This window comes from Archocentrus centrarchus, chromosome 11 (assembly GCF_007364275.1).
Source record: "Archocentrus centrarchus isolate MPI-CPG fArcCen1 chromosome 11, fArcCen1, whole genome shotgun sequence".
In the NCBI taxonomy this organism is placed as follows: domain Eukaryota; kingdom Metazoa; phylum Chordata; class Actinopteri; order Cichliformes; family Cichlidae; genus Archocentrus; species Archocentrus centrarchus.
The window spans coordinates 28,182,558-28,199,660 of record NC_044356.1 but is presented as its reverse complement, the minus strand read 5'-3'; the positions used below and the strand labels follow the sequence as shown (position 1 = coordinate 28,199,660).

Here is a 17,103-nt window from a genome sequence, read left to right as displayed (position 1 = left end):
GCCAAGACCGCGATGCGCCTCAGCCCGTGCGGGAAGAGGCCCCAAGGATGGCCAAAAAAGTGGTGGCTCGACCAGATCAAAGAAGATATGAAGCACGTCGGCGTCGCCCCCGAAGTCACCCTAGATCGCGCCAAGTGGAGACAGCGTGCAATCACGCAGACCCTGCGATTTAGCGGAAATAATGCAAGGAAGAAGAAGAAGATGGTTTTACCATTATAAAACCATAGTTAACCATAGCAGGGTCGTAAGGGTCTGAGACAGCCGACAGCGAGTTTTCTTACACAAGTTGGCAACAGTGGCCCAGATAAAAGAGGAGGGTTGAATATAGCTAGCAGTCGCATCCCACAGTGTTTTCGTTAAATTTGATATTCTAACGTTAAACAATACAGGACAAAATTGATCTATGTAATGTGGGTCTAGGCAAAGCATTAAAGTTATTAAGTTATTTCATAAAGTGCATTTGTAGTTCTAAACATATTTAGGGTGTTTTTTATACACTTCTTGTCTCTCCAAAGATAATATCTCTCCTACATCCTCGATTGCAACTACATGCAAATGACCAATTATGCAAATTAGGCAATGATGTTACTTCTATTTTCAGCGGCGGAAAATTTCCCGTATTTTTTTAAATACAAAACTTGACAGTTATGCTTTAGATATTACTGCTTATTTTGCAGAAATGTTATTTTAGTGAGCTTGATGCACTTTATTTGTGTAATCCTGTCTCTGTGTTGAGACTAAATGTATTTTCTGTCATTTCAGTTCGGTGTCACCAGCATCCTTATTGAAAACACTACATACTTATCTGTTTCAGGATGCAGAAAACAGAACAAACCTGCATAAGATTTATATGGGAACTGCTTCTTAATTATTAGCAATAATCTATGATTGCTGAGCTGTTGAGCCATACTGCTAATTATCATTCATTTAACCTTCTCTTTGCTCACTTATTTTTTCACTTGTAACTCTTTTAATGTTTTGTATTTTTCTCATTTACTATTTTTTGTTTGTTTTTTCTTTGCTGTAAAATGCACTTTGCAGTTCTGTAAGAGTTTTATTATTATTATTATTATTATTATTATTATTATTATTATTATTATTATTATTATTATTTTATTATTCTTGCTGCAGAGACAATCATGCCAGTCCACAGCAAACATTTGATGACTAATGGGGGCCCGCAAGCAAAACTGGTGACAATACAATTAAATCTTTTTCACAGCAAATGTCTAAATAAAAAAGGCCTTTTGTGTCTTTGTTTGAAATGGGCTTTATATGTAATTAACCATAAGCAGTTTTTGAATGTAAATTCTTGCCAGTGTTCCATATTTTTTGCAGTGAAATTCTGGCATCTACAGCTGCCCTGTTGATTTTTACAATAAAGTACTGTAATGTATCATACAGTTGTATCAAGGAATGTAATTAGGTTTATCTAATTTAGGTTTAAAATCTTTTGTATTTATAAATGTTGACCATGAAAAGAACATTTGTAAACTGTGTTATCTACAAATAAGCCTAAAATAATGTCTGATACATATTCACCATATATTTTACAGTGAAGTCCTAGCAATCACAGCTGCCAGTATTTTACTGTAAATTTAACTGTTTTGTGTGTGTGTGTGTGTGTGTGTGTGTGTGTGTGTACCCTAGGAGATTATTTTCAATTAAAAGCTGACATCAATTTTTTTTAAAAAGGAGCAAAAGTTTGGTCTCAGTTTAAAGAGCAGTCCTACCATTATTTAATGCTTCAATCTTAAATATGATCAATTTTTTCTTTTTTTTTTTTTTTTTTTATTTTGGGGGGGGGGGGGGGGGGGGGGGGGTCTTGTTTGTTTGTTTGTTTGTTCTTTAACCTGTCTTGTCTGGCAGCTTAAGCAAGAAAGTCCCAGAGAACTGCCCGATGCTAATGAAAACAATCCTATATGTTTGTGACCTTGCTATGTGGCCATGTGTCCCAGTGTTTTAACTGCAGTGCCAGCCAACAAAACCCCCCTTTTTTTCACTTTGTTTATTCCATCGATTCTGATGGTTTCAGCAATTTCGTTTCAGGAATTTGTGAGTCCTCATTTGGATGCTTTGCTTTTTATTCTTGATTTTTATTCTCTCACTGATAAATTGACAAACTGCAGCAAAAAAGTAGCTCAAAATTCCCAGGAGGCAATGTTGAACAGGCCAATCACAATCGTTCTGGGCTGCATGGACACCACAGAACAAATAGATTTACATACATAGACGGTGTGGCCTGTTGCTGCAATATGTCAACGTGTCCATCATATTGGGTGTGGCAGATCTGTGCTGTAAACTAACACAAATAAATGGACTGACCTTTATAAATCGCCTTCTGCAAAGCTCTATAAGTGAATGTGTCTCATCAGAGCCAGCCCCAGCCTTTAAGGGGCCCTAAGCAAAATTTGATTTGGAGCCGACTTATGCCACTTCATTGTCCAGCCTAACTGTTATTAATGCTGGAAGGTTAAAGTTGAATATAAATTTTTTGGGGATGAATTACTGTTTCAGACTGATGTGCATAAGCCCACTGAAAAACAATGTATTTCAATATGATACACATGGTAAAGCTATGTCATGTCCATGACAGTGAGGAGATTTGGACAAGTATCTATACATGCCATATCCAATCTAAAGGGCATAGACTTTTTAGAAAATATGTGATTTAGGGTGTTTGATCTGCTCTTGGACATATTGAACATTCTGTTTTCATCCAAAAGATGTTTAGTTTTGAATGACTACGCACCTGATTACAGACTAGTAAATAACCCTGAGATATATGAGTCATAATTTTGCAGTGTGGCAGGCAGGATAAGGACCCAAACACAGGACTCGGTATGGAAAATGTGAACTCAAAAATACACAACTTTATTTCTGGACGCACATCAAGTACAAGGGAACTAGAAAACCCAACTGGAGCAAATAAGTCAGCAATTAGAAATAATAAGGGCTACTCTGAACCAGGAAGCACAGGTCCTAAGTGAAGAACAGGTCGACACAGACGATAAACACGAGGTAATCAGGGAGATAGCACACATCAGCGAGCACCAGCCTCTGGATTCTGATGCACATCTGCAAGTCAGAGGTGCCAAAAGTCTAAGAGACAAGCGTTTGCTGTTCAGCAACGTACTGCTCGATCTTGCAGTAACTTCAGTTATCTATGGGATAGTTTCTCTGATGCCACAAAACACGTATTTCCAGTTTGAGAAAAATGACGGCCGTTTTCCCGTTTCATATTCTTTGCGAATTTATGTATTGGTTTCAAATGTAATAAAAGAAATCTAATTAGTTTTACACTGTATGGATTTGTAGTATAAAATGAAAATGAAAATGAAAAAAAAAAAAAAACGAACCGTTTTTCGTTTTTTTAATCTGTTTTCAAAACGGAAAGAACGAATGACCAAACAAATACACGGACCAGACAGCAACCGCTTGTCCCCATAGACCATTTCTTCGTAGCCAGAGCATTTAAATCAGGGGTAGGGAACTCCAGGCCTCGAGAGCCCCTGTCCTGCAGGTTTTAGATGTGTCCCTGATCCAGCACACCTGACTCAAATGACTGAATTACCTCCTCAGTCTGCAGTCAAGTTCTCCAGAGTCCTGCTAATGACTTCTATATGTGATTCAGGTGTGCTGGATCAGGGACACATCTAAAACCTGCAGGACACCGGCTCTCGAGGCCTGGAGTTGCCCTACCCCTGATTTAAAGGCTTTCTCAGCGGCTTCGGTGGTGTTCTTGATGACTCTGCTCCTCCCACTGTAATGCCCTGTGTCCTGAGCGCTCTGTGCAGTGAGTGCCCCGCAAAACCTAGACAGCCTACTTCAATGGGCATACACCTTCCAGCCGTGTTCACGACACCATGTCACTAATTGGACCCGGTGTGTATTGCACTTTAGGTTACGTTGTAGCATTGGATCGGAGCCGTTTCGGTAGCCGCTCATGCGAACTTTGGGGTTGGTGGAGTTTTCCCCTTGAGAAGTGTTCCGCACATTTCGCCATCACCCACAAGACAATCACTTCTGTCTGTCTCACTGTCCTAATCAAAGAAAGAAAAATGCTGCTTCCATTACTTTTCAGAATAGCGGGAGCGCGCACACACACCCACACCCACCCACACTGAGGTGCTGCATTTTTTCACTACTAGAGTGGAAAAAAAAAAAATGATTTCATATCAATCCACAAGGTTTTTAAAAAAAACGGATAAAGGGAAAAAACGAAGGTAATTTTATCTATAAATTCAGTTCGTTTTGTAAAGCCACAATTCAGTTTCTTTTAGTTGATTCCTTTTTTAATTATCGTATTATTTCAGTTATGTTTTTCAACTTCAGTTTTCGTTATTTCGTTCGTTTTCATTAATAATAAGAACCTTGGTTAGATTGCGTTAGATTTAGTGCAAATTTTAGTGACACAAATGTTGGTAAATCATGATTGCATGATTTATTTAAACGATCTCTTCTTGAAAGAGAAATCCCGACGAATACGTAGGAACTGAGGAGGCACAACACCCCTGATAACCTCTCTCTCAGTCTCACCATACCTCTTTAATAAGCCCGTAGCTTTTTAATACCAACATATAGTTTGGCCTTCAGTTCGTCACCCCCCCCCCCCCCCCCCCCCAAAAAAAAAAAAACAAAAAACAAAAAACAAAAAAAAACCCAAAACAAAACAAACAAAAAAACTTTGCAATGAACTATTGTTCTTCCCAGGTTAAGCTCTAATCGACACGACCTGCACACATCAACAAGGTCGGAACACAGTGTGGTGAAATAAGATTGGCATTTTGTAGTCCATCTTCTACACACTGCAGTTTCAACACCGCAGACCTCCAGCGTTACACTGTTAATGAGTGCTGCGTCCTTCGGATTCTCAGGCACCGCTCTTCTCTTTACCCTTAATTCTAATGAGTCCTTCTACTCAACAAAAGAGGACAGTAAAAGGAGATAGCGATGCTTTTGGAACATTCCGTGAGAGTTGGCGATCTCATAGTTAATCAACTCGGATTGTGTTAAAAGCAAATCAAAAAAACAACAACAAAAAAACCCATACTTTTTCATTCCCACCGACTGCCAATCGACTGGCCACGCGCGACCTGTGATGTCCCCACATTTTCTAAGTTGCAAGGAAAACAAACTTTTGTTTTAAGCCAGAAAATTCTGTGTTCACACTTTCTTTTACAAATTTCTCGTTAGTGATACATTATTTTATTCTCAATTATTTATTTAATTATTATAATTTGTACTACAGTTCAAATGTTTTCAGAAATAAATAGAGGCATTATTACATACTACTCTAATCATGCCTTTTATTTGTACTGGGATGCCATGAAATTCAAAAAGTACATTCATGACAAAGCAACATCACGAGAAGGCATCGTTTTATAATTTTTGCTAACATTTTCAGCCAGCCAAAATCTGTCTAGGAGAATGAACTTGTTGGTTGGTAACATTTCAATTTAAAAAAAAAATGAAACTGTTTAAAAATGAAGGATATATATAGTTAATCAGTAAGGTTATTTTTTTAATGCCTTACCTCATTTCAAAGTGCGCCCAAATCTACTTCAACTATGTGATTACAAATGCCCGACAAGGAAACTATAATTAAGGCCACACTAAGACGAAGAATAGTATGTCTGTGATAACCTAAAGACAAGAGATGTATGAGCTTTTTATTCTTGGAGAAAAAACAGAGAGAGAGAGAGAGAGAGAGACAGACAGACAGACAGAGACACACACAGACAGAGAGAGAGACACACACACACACACACACACACACACACACACACACACACATACAGAGTGAAAGGTATAAATGTGAAAGAGATGAGATTTGATAAGGTGGATCGTTTTTTAACGACTTGAGATGATCACTTAGCCAGATGAGTAACATGTTAAGCAAGCACGACTGTCAGGTTATTATATAAAACAAGATGAGATAATGTTTATATGTCACATGCACAGTTAGACACGGTAAAATGAACAATGAAATGTATTTTTGCAGCCAAAAATAAGTAGTAAAAAAAAAAAAAAGATCAAGAAAAATAATTTTACTTGCACTTTAGCCAATTTTTTTTTGGGGGGGGGGGGGACTGACGACCAGCACTTGGGTGCTCATATATTCACAAAACATAAATTCGCCCCAACTTCGTAGGGTGGGTAGATGTGGATGGATGTGCATCTGTGTATTTGTCACAGTCTTTGTGGTTGTATTTGGGAGGGCCAGTCTGTGTGTGTGTGTGGGGGGGTGGGGGGCATGTGTGTGCGTCCATGCGTGTTTGTGTATAGGGCTGGACCTGGGTCCGGGCCTTGCGTTGCCTTGCCTCCCTGCTGCTCCTCACTGGTTGCTCCTGTGCCCCGCAGGGTTGTGGGTACCTTGGGGTTCCTGAGCGGGGCTGGATGTTACGGTGTGGGTGTTGTATGGGGTAAGATAACTGTCAAGAAGAATGTATGCCTAGGAGTCTAAATTCGTAAATGTAAGTCAACGAACGTGCATAAATTTAATATTTGTATTTGTTCTGTTTTCCATCTCATACACACATGTGAAATCAGAGGTTTTATCTCTGAGAATATAAGTTTACAAGTTACGAATACAAGCTACAAAGTTACAACTTTGGAACAATACGAGTACGAATCACAAACTTAAGTACAAATCTCTGTGACAGATTAGTCCGTAATCGAGGGTTCTTTCAATTTCAGTCAGGCTTACAGGCGGGTTGCGTTCAGGTCTGCTGGGACTCATTACTCGGTCTAACGGCGGGTCATTAACCGCGGTGCTTTACGCTAGCCTCCCCCCAACTGGCCGGTGCAGCAGGTAGCACCACTTATGTTATTTGACCGATTTTATTAAACTCAGATGCCCTTGCTGAGTCACCCACCACGGGATTTGTTTCTCCTCTCAGGATCAAACAGGTAGTTTCAGCTTGTTAAGTGAAGGTAAATCACTACATTTGGTAGTCAATGAAGGAGTTCACTACTCTTGAGTTTTATAAAACTGACTATTTCAACATGTAGAGGGAAAAAAAAATCAATTTTAAAGGGGTTCTGTGCTAATATTTGTACATATTCCTAAATTAATTCGCATTTTATCAGAATATCACAAGAAGAGCCCGATAGATAATCTTTGCCCAGGAACCTCATATCAATTAAACAGTAACTATAGTTAATGATACTGCTGATGGCTATTAATATTGATAAATACAAAAACATGACTGTGATCAGGTTGTTATGATTTGTAATGTCATCATCTGAGCCCTGTGACTACATTTAATTGTTTCTAGAATATGCTCCACCCACAACAAATGCTTACTTCTCACTATAAAAAAGCTTGGTGCCCTTTCTTTTTTCTTTTCTTTTTTTCCCCTTTGGTCAGTACCTGAGATTAAAAGATAAAGGGAAGAGGCAAATGACGTTTATAAGAATAACATTCGCAACGGGGAAAACATGTAGATATGTATTGATTTGTACGATTCTTCAAAAAGTTATAAACAAAATACGGTTTAATGTTGTCCTGGTAGGACTGGCATTTCCTTCATGAACTGACAGAAGCAGTTTCCAAAAATGAACAGGGGCACATGAGGAAATGGGTAAAAACCACACCTCTCTGCACCTTTGCTGGGGAGGAAGGTGGCTTTTTGTCATGCTCACCTGTGAGTTAGTCACTGAAAACGCTGCAGCCGGTAATTTCAGTGCACGGTTATATGTGCATTATACGAAACTAAATCGGGTAAGGCATATATGTACATCTACAGGGTGATATTTAAACAGACGATGCGCTAATGACTTTTTAATCTTCGCTGGTTTTATTTTCTTGTGAATAAATATGAATATTACCATGGAAAGCGACAACTGTGCTAAAATGTTAATTTGTAAAGGCTTTACAATGCCGAAAATGAAGAGTTTCTTTTCTTTTCTTTTTTAAAATGACTTTATATAAGTGGGATTTAAGTTAAAATGCCTCCTTACAGCGCAGTATCGGTCCCGTCGCTGATCATGGCTGTTATATAAACATTGTGACTTTCCTCATTGTGTGCTTAATCTGTGTGTATCTCCAGGCACTCTGTCTGCAGGTTAACAATGTTGCGCTGTCGATCATCAAGGATGATTTTAATATTGAAGATGTTGGTTGTCCTGTTGTGCGTCGCTGGCATCGGCATGTATTACCGCTTTACTGTTCCCGACCAAAGGCTGTGCGCTTGTGTAAAATGTTTATCAGAAGATAAGGAGTTGCTTCTTCTGAGAATGAACCATAGTTATCGGCCATTTTTGACTCCAGACTTTGTCCTCTCACAAGATGCATTCAACTGGTGGAAGGTAAGCAGTCACCAGCGTGACTGATCTGAGCGTGAAAATGATCTTGTGGTACAACTGAAAACTGGTCTAATGGAGTTTGTCTGGTATGTTTGGCAGCGCTTGCAGAATGAAAAACGGAGCTACGAAACCTATAAAATAATAACGAACAACATCTTTAAAATGTTCCCACGGAATCCAGACATTATACAACCCAAATCTGACCGCTGCATAACTTGTGCTGTGGTGGGGAATTCTGCTAATTTAAGAGGATCCCATTACGGCCCTCTGATAGATTCACATGAAATTGTCATAAGGTACATTCCCAGCCAAAGGAAGTATTCTTTAAACATTTACGCCCCCCCCCCAAACAAAAGATTCAAACTGATTGAAATATATTCCTCTGTACTTTTTAGAATAAACAGAGGTGTCACCAGAGGCTTTGAAAAAGATGTTGGGAATAAAACAACTCATCGTGTCATGTATCCAGAGAGTGCTATGGATTTAGACAACAACACTCATTTAGTGCTGGTTCCCTTCAAGATGCAGGATATCGAGTGGCTCATAAAGGCCTTTACCACAGGTTTTACGGGAAGGTGAGTTATATTTTTTCTGGTCTCTACATGCATGGCTTTTTTTATTTTTGTCTCCTTGTGCATGCTTATGTGTTCAGTGTATAACACTGGTTTCCTCCCACAGTCCAAAGACATGCAGTTACTGGGGTTAGGTTAATTGGTCCTCCTAAAATTGCCCATAGGTATGAATGTGAGTGTGAATGTTGTTTGTGTTGGCGCTGCGATAGGCTGGTGACCTGTACAGGGCGTGACCTGCCTCTTGCCCTGTGCCATCTGGAATAGCAGGCTTATCCTGCTGCCACAGCTAAAACTTTTTAAATTTTGCAAATTAAAAAAAAAAAATCAAATAACGAATTATACTATATTGTTATTAATAAATAATTACTAATTAATAAATAATTAATAAATAATTTACTTCCGGCGCCGCGCGAGCAGGCAGCCAGTTTCAGCAGCTCCGCACTAATTCCGTGTTTTTTCTCATTTTGTTTAGTATTAGATGTGTTTTTGTGTTTCTGTATCTTCTGCTCTTTTTCCTCATGATGGAGCAGACTTTTTTCTGGAAAACTTTGTTTTTATTTACCCTTTTTATGGTGTTTATGTTTGGAGACTGCGAGAGTGGCCACGCTCCTATTGTTTACTCTCGGGACCAGCTGATCTCCATCGGGCGCTCCGCTGTGCCTACTCCTGCTGAACGACTCGATATTCCCCGCGAACTGAGAAGGAAGAGACGCGGGAGACGTGCGGGCATAGGTCGTCGTTGCCAGGGGAGAAGGTACAGGCCCGTCATCCCGTCCATCATCATGGGAAACGTGAGATCTCTTCCCAACAAAGTGGACGAGCTGGCGGCGCTAACGCGACATCAAAGGAGCTACCGGGAGAGCAGCCTCATGTGCCTGACGGAGACGTGGCTAACCGAGCTAACCCCGGACTCACACATAAACATGGACGGCTTTCATTTGATCCGTGCCGACAGAACCAAGGAGAGTGGTAAGAAGAGGGGCGGGGGTCTGGCTGTGTTTGTAAACGATAGATGGTGCAACTCCAGACATCTAACCATCAAAGAGACGCTCTGCAGTAAGGACATTGAACTGCTCGCTGTTGGTATGAGACCGCACTATCTTCCTCGGGAGTTTTCACATGTTATTGTGATAACTGTGTATGTGCCGCCCTCTGCTAACGCTGCTGCAGCCTGCGATGTCCTCCATGCTACTACCAGCAGACTCCAAACACAGCACCCACAGGCCCTCTTTCTGATCTCAGGGGACTTTAACCACGTCTCCCTGTCCTCCACTCTCCCCACCTTCACCCAGTATGTCACCTGCCACACCAGGAATACCAACACACTGGATCTACTGTATGCCAACATCAAGGAGACATACAGCTCATCACCTCTGCCTCCCCTGGGGGGCTCAGATCACAACCTGGTTCATCTCCAGCCTGTGTACAAACCCTTGGTACACAGAGAACCAGTTGTGACACATACAGTGAAGAAATGGTCTGAGGAGACTGAAGAAGCTCTGAGAGACTGCTTTAGCTCCACTGTGTGGGAAGAGCTTTGTGCCCCTCATGGGGAGGACATCGACAGCATCACGGACTGCATCACTGATTACATCAATTTCTGCGTGGAAAACACTGTGCCCACCAGGAGGGTACGGTGTTTTTCAAACAACAAACCCTGGATCAACTCTGAAATAAAGGCTCCTGAAGGAGAAGAAGAGAGCCTTTAGATCAGGAAATAAGGAGGAGCTGAGAGCTGAGAGCCGTGCAGAAGGATCTGAGAAGGAAAATCAGGGATGGAAAAAACATCTACAGGAAGAAGATGGAGGACCAGCTACAGCAGAGCAACATCAGTGGGGTTTGGAGGAGTTTGAACTCAATTTCAGGCCACAAACCAAGCCCTAGGGTTGTGGGAGACATAGAGTGGGTTAACAACCTGAACCAGTTCTTTAACAGGTTTGACCAGCCACCCACCCCTCCCCCAGCCCAGTCCCCCCTGCTGTCAGCCCCACCATCTTTAATGACTGCCAACCTTTCTTCTTCTTGGGACCTCACACCTCTCAGCTCTCAGCCATCACCCACCCCCTTCACTTCTGAGGACTCCATCTCACAACCCCCATCCCCCACCTCCATCTTGTCCCTCTCAACTCATCATGTGAGGAAGGAGCTACGTAAGATCAAGGTGCGAAAGGCTGCTGGTCCAGACGGCATCAGCTCCAGGCTCCTGAGGTGCTGCGCAGATCAGCTGTGTGGCATCATGGGATACATGTTCAACCTGAGCTTGAAGCTGGGGAAAGTACCACAACTGTGGAAGACCTCCTGTGTGGTACCGGTACCAAAGACCAAACATCCAAAGGATCTTAGCAGCTACAGGCCGGTAGCCCTGACATCGCATCTAATGAAGACCCTCGAGAGGCTGGTCCTCAACCATCTACGCCTCATGGTGTCGTCTTCGTTGGACCCGCTGCAGTTCGCCTACCGGCCTGGCATCGGGGTGGATGACGCCATCATCTACCTCCTGCACCGAGCTCTGACCCACCTGGAGAAGCCTGGAAGCACTGTGAGGATCATGTTCTTTGATTTCTCCAGTGCTTTTAACACCATCCAGCCAGGACTTCTGAGAGACAAGCTGGAACTGTCAGGAGTGGACCACCACATCTCCGAGTGGATACTGGACTACCTCACTGACCGCCCACAGTACGTGAGGACACAGGGCTGTGTCTCTGACAGGCTGGTCTGCAGTACGGGGGCCCCACAGGGAACTGTGCTGGCACCGTTCCTCTTCACCCTCTACACTGCAGACTTCTCCATCAACTCCCCACGCTGCCATCTGCAGAAGTTCTCTGACGACTCTGCCATAGTTGGCCTCATCACAGGTGAGGATGACTCAGAGTACAGACAGTGGACTCAGGACTTTGTGGACTGGTGCCAGCGGAACCACCTCCTGATCAACGCCGCTAAAACCAAGGAGCTGGTGGTGGATTTCCGCAGGCGCAGACCCACCACACGGACACCGGTGAACATCCAGGGAGTGGACATTGAGATAGTGGACTCTTATAAGTACCTGGGTGTTCACCTAAACAATAAACTGGACTGGACTCATAACACTGATGCGCTCTACAGGAAGGGTCAGAGCAGACTCTACCTGCTGAGAAGGCTGAGGTCTTTTGGAGTGCAGGGGACACTCCTGAAGACCTTCTATGACTCTGTGGTGGCATCAGCCATCTTCTATGCAGCAGTATGTTGGAGCAGCAGCTTGTCTACAGCTGAGAGGAAGAGGATAGACAAGCTCATCAGGAAAGCCAGCTCTGTCCTAGGATGTCCTCTCGACTCAGTGCAAGTGGTGGGAGACAGAAGGACTCTGACCAAAATAACATCACTGATGGACAAGGTCTCCCATCCCATGCATGAAACTGTTGCTGAGCTGGAGAGCTCCTTCAGTGACAGACTGCTGCATCCTAAATGCACAAAGGAGCGTTACCGCAGATCCTTCCTCCCAGCAGCTGTAAGACTTTATAACCATCACTGCTCCCAACAAAAACCACAATAGCCTACACAATGTAGGATAATATATAATATACTGTAAATAGTCCGGCCTGTTAAGGTTCAACACACAGGCACATCATGTACATTGTATATAGTGTTATTATTATTAGTAGTAGTATTAAGGTTAATATTGTTTGTTGATTTTATATATATTCTTTTCTTAATAGTGTGAATTATTATATCTTTATTTATATTTATAATAACTGCGGCTGCTGTTACACCCAAATTTCCCCTCTGTGGGACAATAAAGGCTGTTTCTTCTTCTTCTTCTTCTTCTTCTAAAGCTTCCCAATAATAAAAAGGAATTAAAGTCCAGGCACAAATTCAATGTAATGAACGATTAATTATAATGTATTCCAATACACTGCAAAATGTACATGAGTTCTCATAAGTGCTTTTATTATAATTAATTCAAGCATGCTTTTGCAGTATTCCAAACACAGAACTTTATGTACACAGTTCAAAATATTAAGTTAACAGAATGATTCAGACTTTTAAGTTAGCACAACCTATTTTTTCTTAAGTTGAAACATTGAGTTAGCAGACCTTATTATAATTGTCCGGTCAGCTTATTGTATCTCTTTGGGGTCCAGTTGGCTAGGGATAGGAATTGATAAGAATTTAGCGTTTTTGATTCCATTATTGATATCAATTATCGATTTGATTCCTTCTCGATTCTCTTATCGATTCTCATTGGGTTAGTGAATAAAATATACCACAAATGGGTTGGTTTGCATTAACCCTTTTTAATATAAAGTAGATCAAAATTAAAACTGGTATAAAAAATAAGAATTCCTCTTTCAAAATTAATACTATTAATATTTTAATGTTTTAACATAAAATATAACTGCAAGGTGTGCGAAAACCAGCCTCTGAGCCAGCCAGACTCTGGCAGCCCTCATCAACTAAACATTACAGGACATGGCGATTATTCTTACAGTATAGTGAAAGCAGTACAGCCAAACAGGGTTGCAACTATTGATCAATCGAGTGATCTGATTAGAAATACATTTTTCGTCATAACAATCCATTTGCGGGCAGCACGGTGGCACAGTGGTTAGCACTGCTGCCTCACAGGTAGAATAACATCTGGAAGGCCTGGGTTTGATTCCACCTTGGCCCAGGCCTCTCCCTCTCTCTGTGTGGAGTTTGCATGTTCTCCCCGTGCTTGCGTGGGTTTCCTCCGGGTACTCCGGTTTCCTCCCACATTCCAAAGACATGCACTTACTGGGGTTAGGTTAATTGGCTAATCTAAATTGCCCATAGGTGTGAATGACAGCATGAATGTGTGTGTGTGAAAGGTTGTTTGTCTCTGTGTTGGCCCTGCAACAGGCTGGCGACCTGTTCAGGGTGTACCCCGCCTCTCGCCCTATGACAGCTGGGATAGGCCCCAGCCCCCCCCCCCCCCGCGACCCTGAACAGGATGAGCGGAAGCGAATGGATGGATGGATGGATGGAACAATCCATTTGCATATTTTAACTTACATACTGCAGTTTTTTGTTGTTGTTGTTTGTTTTTTTTGCTGTGTGACACAAACAGCAGTGGATGGAGCAGCTACAAAGTTTTCTTTTCTTCACGTTGGCACTCACGGATCAGGTGGTTGATGAAGGTCCTCCAGCTGTTTCAGAGTAAAGGTTTTCGCTGCTGCTTTGGACGCCAGAAAAACGTTTCCTTTCACTCCATCCGAGCTCACCGTCTCGCTCCGCCTTTTTGCGCTTGCTGCGTGTGCACAGACTGCACGTAAAACAGTTGCTGCTGCTGTTGAAACACTGTGAAGTTAATTTTGTAATGATTTTTATCTTGACTCTTCTGTCTCCCCTGTTGGATATATTCCGAAGCAAATAAGGCGCGTGTGTGATGTAATCACGTAAATGCATCTTCAGGTCAGTGGAATCGATAAGCGGAATCGTTAAGCAAGCAGACTAACGATTCCAAGGAATTGAATTACTGGGAACCGGTTTTCTACAAAACCCGGTTCTTGATTCCCATCCCTACAGTTGGCTCAATTGTTAGAACATTTAAAAATGAATTGAGGTTTTGTAGTTGTTGCTCCCATTTGCCCTCGATTGTTTTGCCGCAGAGAATTTACATCAAATGCAAACACCCAGTGCGAGTGCATGAATATAATAAGTATGCAGATTAAAAAGCATTGGCTGATTTCTAGGTCAGAGACAAGTTGAATTCCTGCCTTAAACTGTGACATTGGTCTTTCCTTCTATACACCAGTTTGGTCTCCGCAAGGAAACGCATTCCAGCGAGCTACTTATAAATTCATTCAGAAAATTAAGACTTATTCACGTGTTTGCTGTCCTCCTTTTTTTTTTTTTCTTTTGGCATGTGAAGTATAAACGTAGGCTTACATATAATGACAAATCTATTCATTAGCTTTCTTTTTGTTTAAATATGTACTTCATTTTTCCCCATGTCATGTTGTTTCTAACAGGTCATATGCTCCAATAAAATCAAAGATCAACGCTAAGAAGAATTTGGTGAGTAAATTCAATGATGGACTTTCATGTTGGGAATGGTAAATGTAAACAAAATAAGTTTAAAGGCTCATTCTGATTTATAACAGATCATGGTGCTAAATCCAGGTTTCATGAAGTATGTTCATGAGGTTTGGCTGCAACATAATGGAAGCTATCCATCCACTGGCTTTATGACTTTGATTCTTTCACTGCACATTTGTGATGAGGTAAGTTCATTCTTTTGTGAAGTGTGCAGAGTTTTCAGTTTGTGAAGTGCTGAGCGGATGTAATAAAATATTTTTGTTATTGTCTTACAAGCTGGCCCATATCATGCTTTGCTGAACTGTTCTATTTTTGTGTGTTGCCCTCTTATATAGGTATGCATTTCAAAGGTTTTTAACAAAACAGAGAAAAAATACTAATTCTTCGGTGACGATCAGGACAGGTTTACACACAAAAAATTCAAAGAACTCTGGTTAAATTCTTGAATAGTTAAGTCTCCATTCACACGCCCCGTGTAAAGTTAAAGCTGCTGGGAATATTTCTGATGTGTCCCTTTCCTAATGTGACTACACTAAAAGAAAGAGGACAGAAACTTTTCCGCTAAACCTCTCAGTAAGAGGATTTGTGGTTCTGGACCATAAGTATCAACCCACAATGGATTCTGGGAGACAGTGAGACAAACAGTGAGTAAACCTGTTGTCACAGTGAAGACGGACTGAACTGTGTTATTTTGAGATTCATTTCTTTTTTAATTCATGGTGTTCAATTCAGTGCTTTTTGATGATGATGATGATGATGATACCTTATTGATCCCACAATGGGGAAATTACAGTTAACAGAACACCCATCCAAGAAGACAAACAGAACAAACATGGGAAGATAGGTGAACTGTGGCCATGCTGCCCCCCTTCTGGAGGCGCTGCCATTAAAAAGACAGAAACAATAGTGAAAACATATAGGGATGAGTGAGGAAAAAAATCATCTCATACTTTGTATACATATTTGCTTGCCCAGGTAGCTTAATAGCTCATTTCATGTGAAAGCTATGGACCACATTTTTTGCTTAGCTGCCGCTGTCTGTTTGAAGTTTGAATACAAAAGTAACATTTTGAGAATTTTTTTCATTTTTCTTTTTGTTTGCTAGGTTGACGTGTTTGGTTATGGAGCTGACAGTGATGGAAACTGGAGTCACTACTTTGAAATACTTAAAGACAAAATGTTAAAAACTGAAATACATCCTAGAAATTATGAATATGCAATCATCCAGCAGTTAGCTCAGCAACAGAAAATTCAGTTTCATACCGGCCTAATGAAACCAAAGGGACAAAATGCAGCACGCTGGCGTGGTGGTTAGCACTGCTGCAAACCTAGAACCTTCTTGCCTCACAGCAAGAAGGTTCTGGGGTTTGAATCCAACATCTGGACAGGGCCTTTCTGTGTGGAGTTTGCACGTTCTCTGGGTTTCTTCCCACAGTCCAAAGACCTGCAGTTAGTGGGGTTATGTTAACTGGTGATTCTTAGTTGCGCATAGATGTGAACAGTTGTCTGTCTCTCTGTGTTAGCCCTGTGACAGGCTGGCAACATTTCGGGGTGTACCCTGCCTCTCACCCTATGACAGGTGGGACAGGCTCCAGCCCCCCCTGACCCTGGATGGATGGATATGTGTTTGAATGCAAAAATATCTCAGGAGGGACAGTACTGACCTGAGGCCAAATGTATGAATATACAACTATAGTTTCTTTCCTACAGAGATAACTCAAGCTGATATTAGGATTTGTTATGAAGCATGACTATTAATCCCTGGAGAACAAATCATTGGACATGTGCAGTTTTGGCATTTCTTTCTTAATCCATGACCTAATTTAACTTTTGTATATTATGCAAATGCACTCAAAGGACAGAAATCAGTTTTTTGTATTTTGCTTTTGTTTATTTTTATTGGGTTTTGTGATGTTTAAAGAAGAAATTAAATATGATAGTGTGGTGTCTGTACTGCTATGTTAAACTCTATATATGCATATATGGTCTATTTCCTTTAGGCCTTTATTGATTTGTGTAAAATGGTAACCTGAATTTAACATAAAAGTTTGGCCTCAGCTCAGAAGGAATGCAGAAAGAGCCCCTTGAAGCCTCTCTGGCCTTCCATATAAGGAATTGACCATATGTTCAGATATAGGATATGGCTTGAAGCTGTTTTCATAGCCATATATGGAAAGTTAGGATG

At 41.3% G+C, this 17,103-nt stretch overlaps 1 protein-coding gene across 1 annotated transcript; it reads left to right on the top strand.

Moving 5' to 3' along the window:
* Window positions 1-7,906: 7,906 nt before the first annotated feature.
* Window positions 7,907-16,233, top strand: LOC115787710 (CMP-N-acetylneuraminate-beta-galactosamide-alpha-2,3-sialyltransferase 1-like). The gene is made up of 6 exons (XM_030740488.1): window positions 7,907-8,313; window positions 8,410-8,606; window positions 8,706-8,885; window positions 14,852-14,897; window positions 14,984-15,103; window positions 16,024-16,233. Exons 1-6 carry the CDS (start codon window positions 8,077-8,079, stop codon window positions 16,231-16,233), a joined length of 990 nt encoding a protein of 329 aa, XP_030596348.1. The 5' UTR covers window positions 7,907-8,076.
* Window positions 16,234-17,103: the final 870 nt, after the last annotated feature.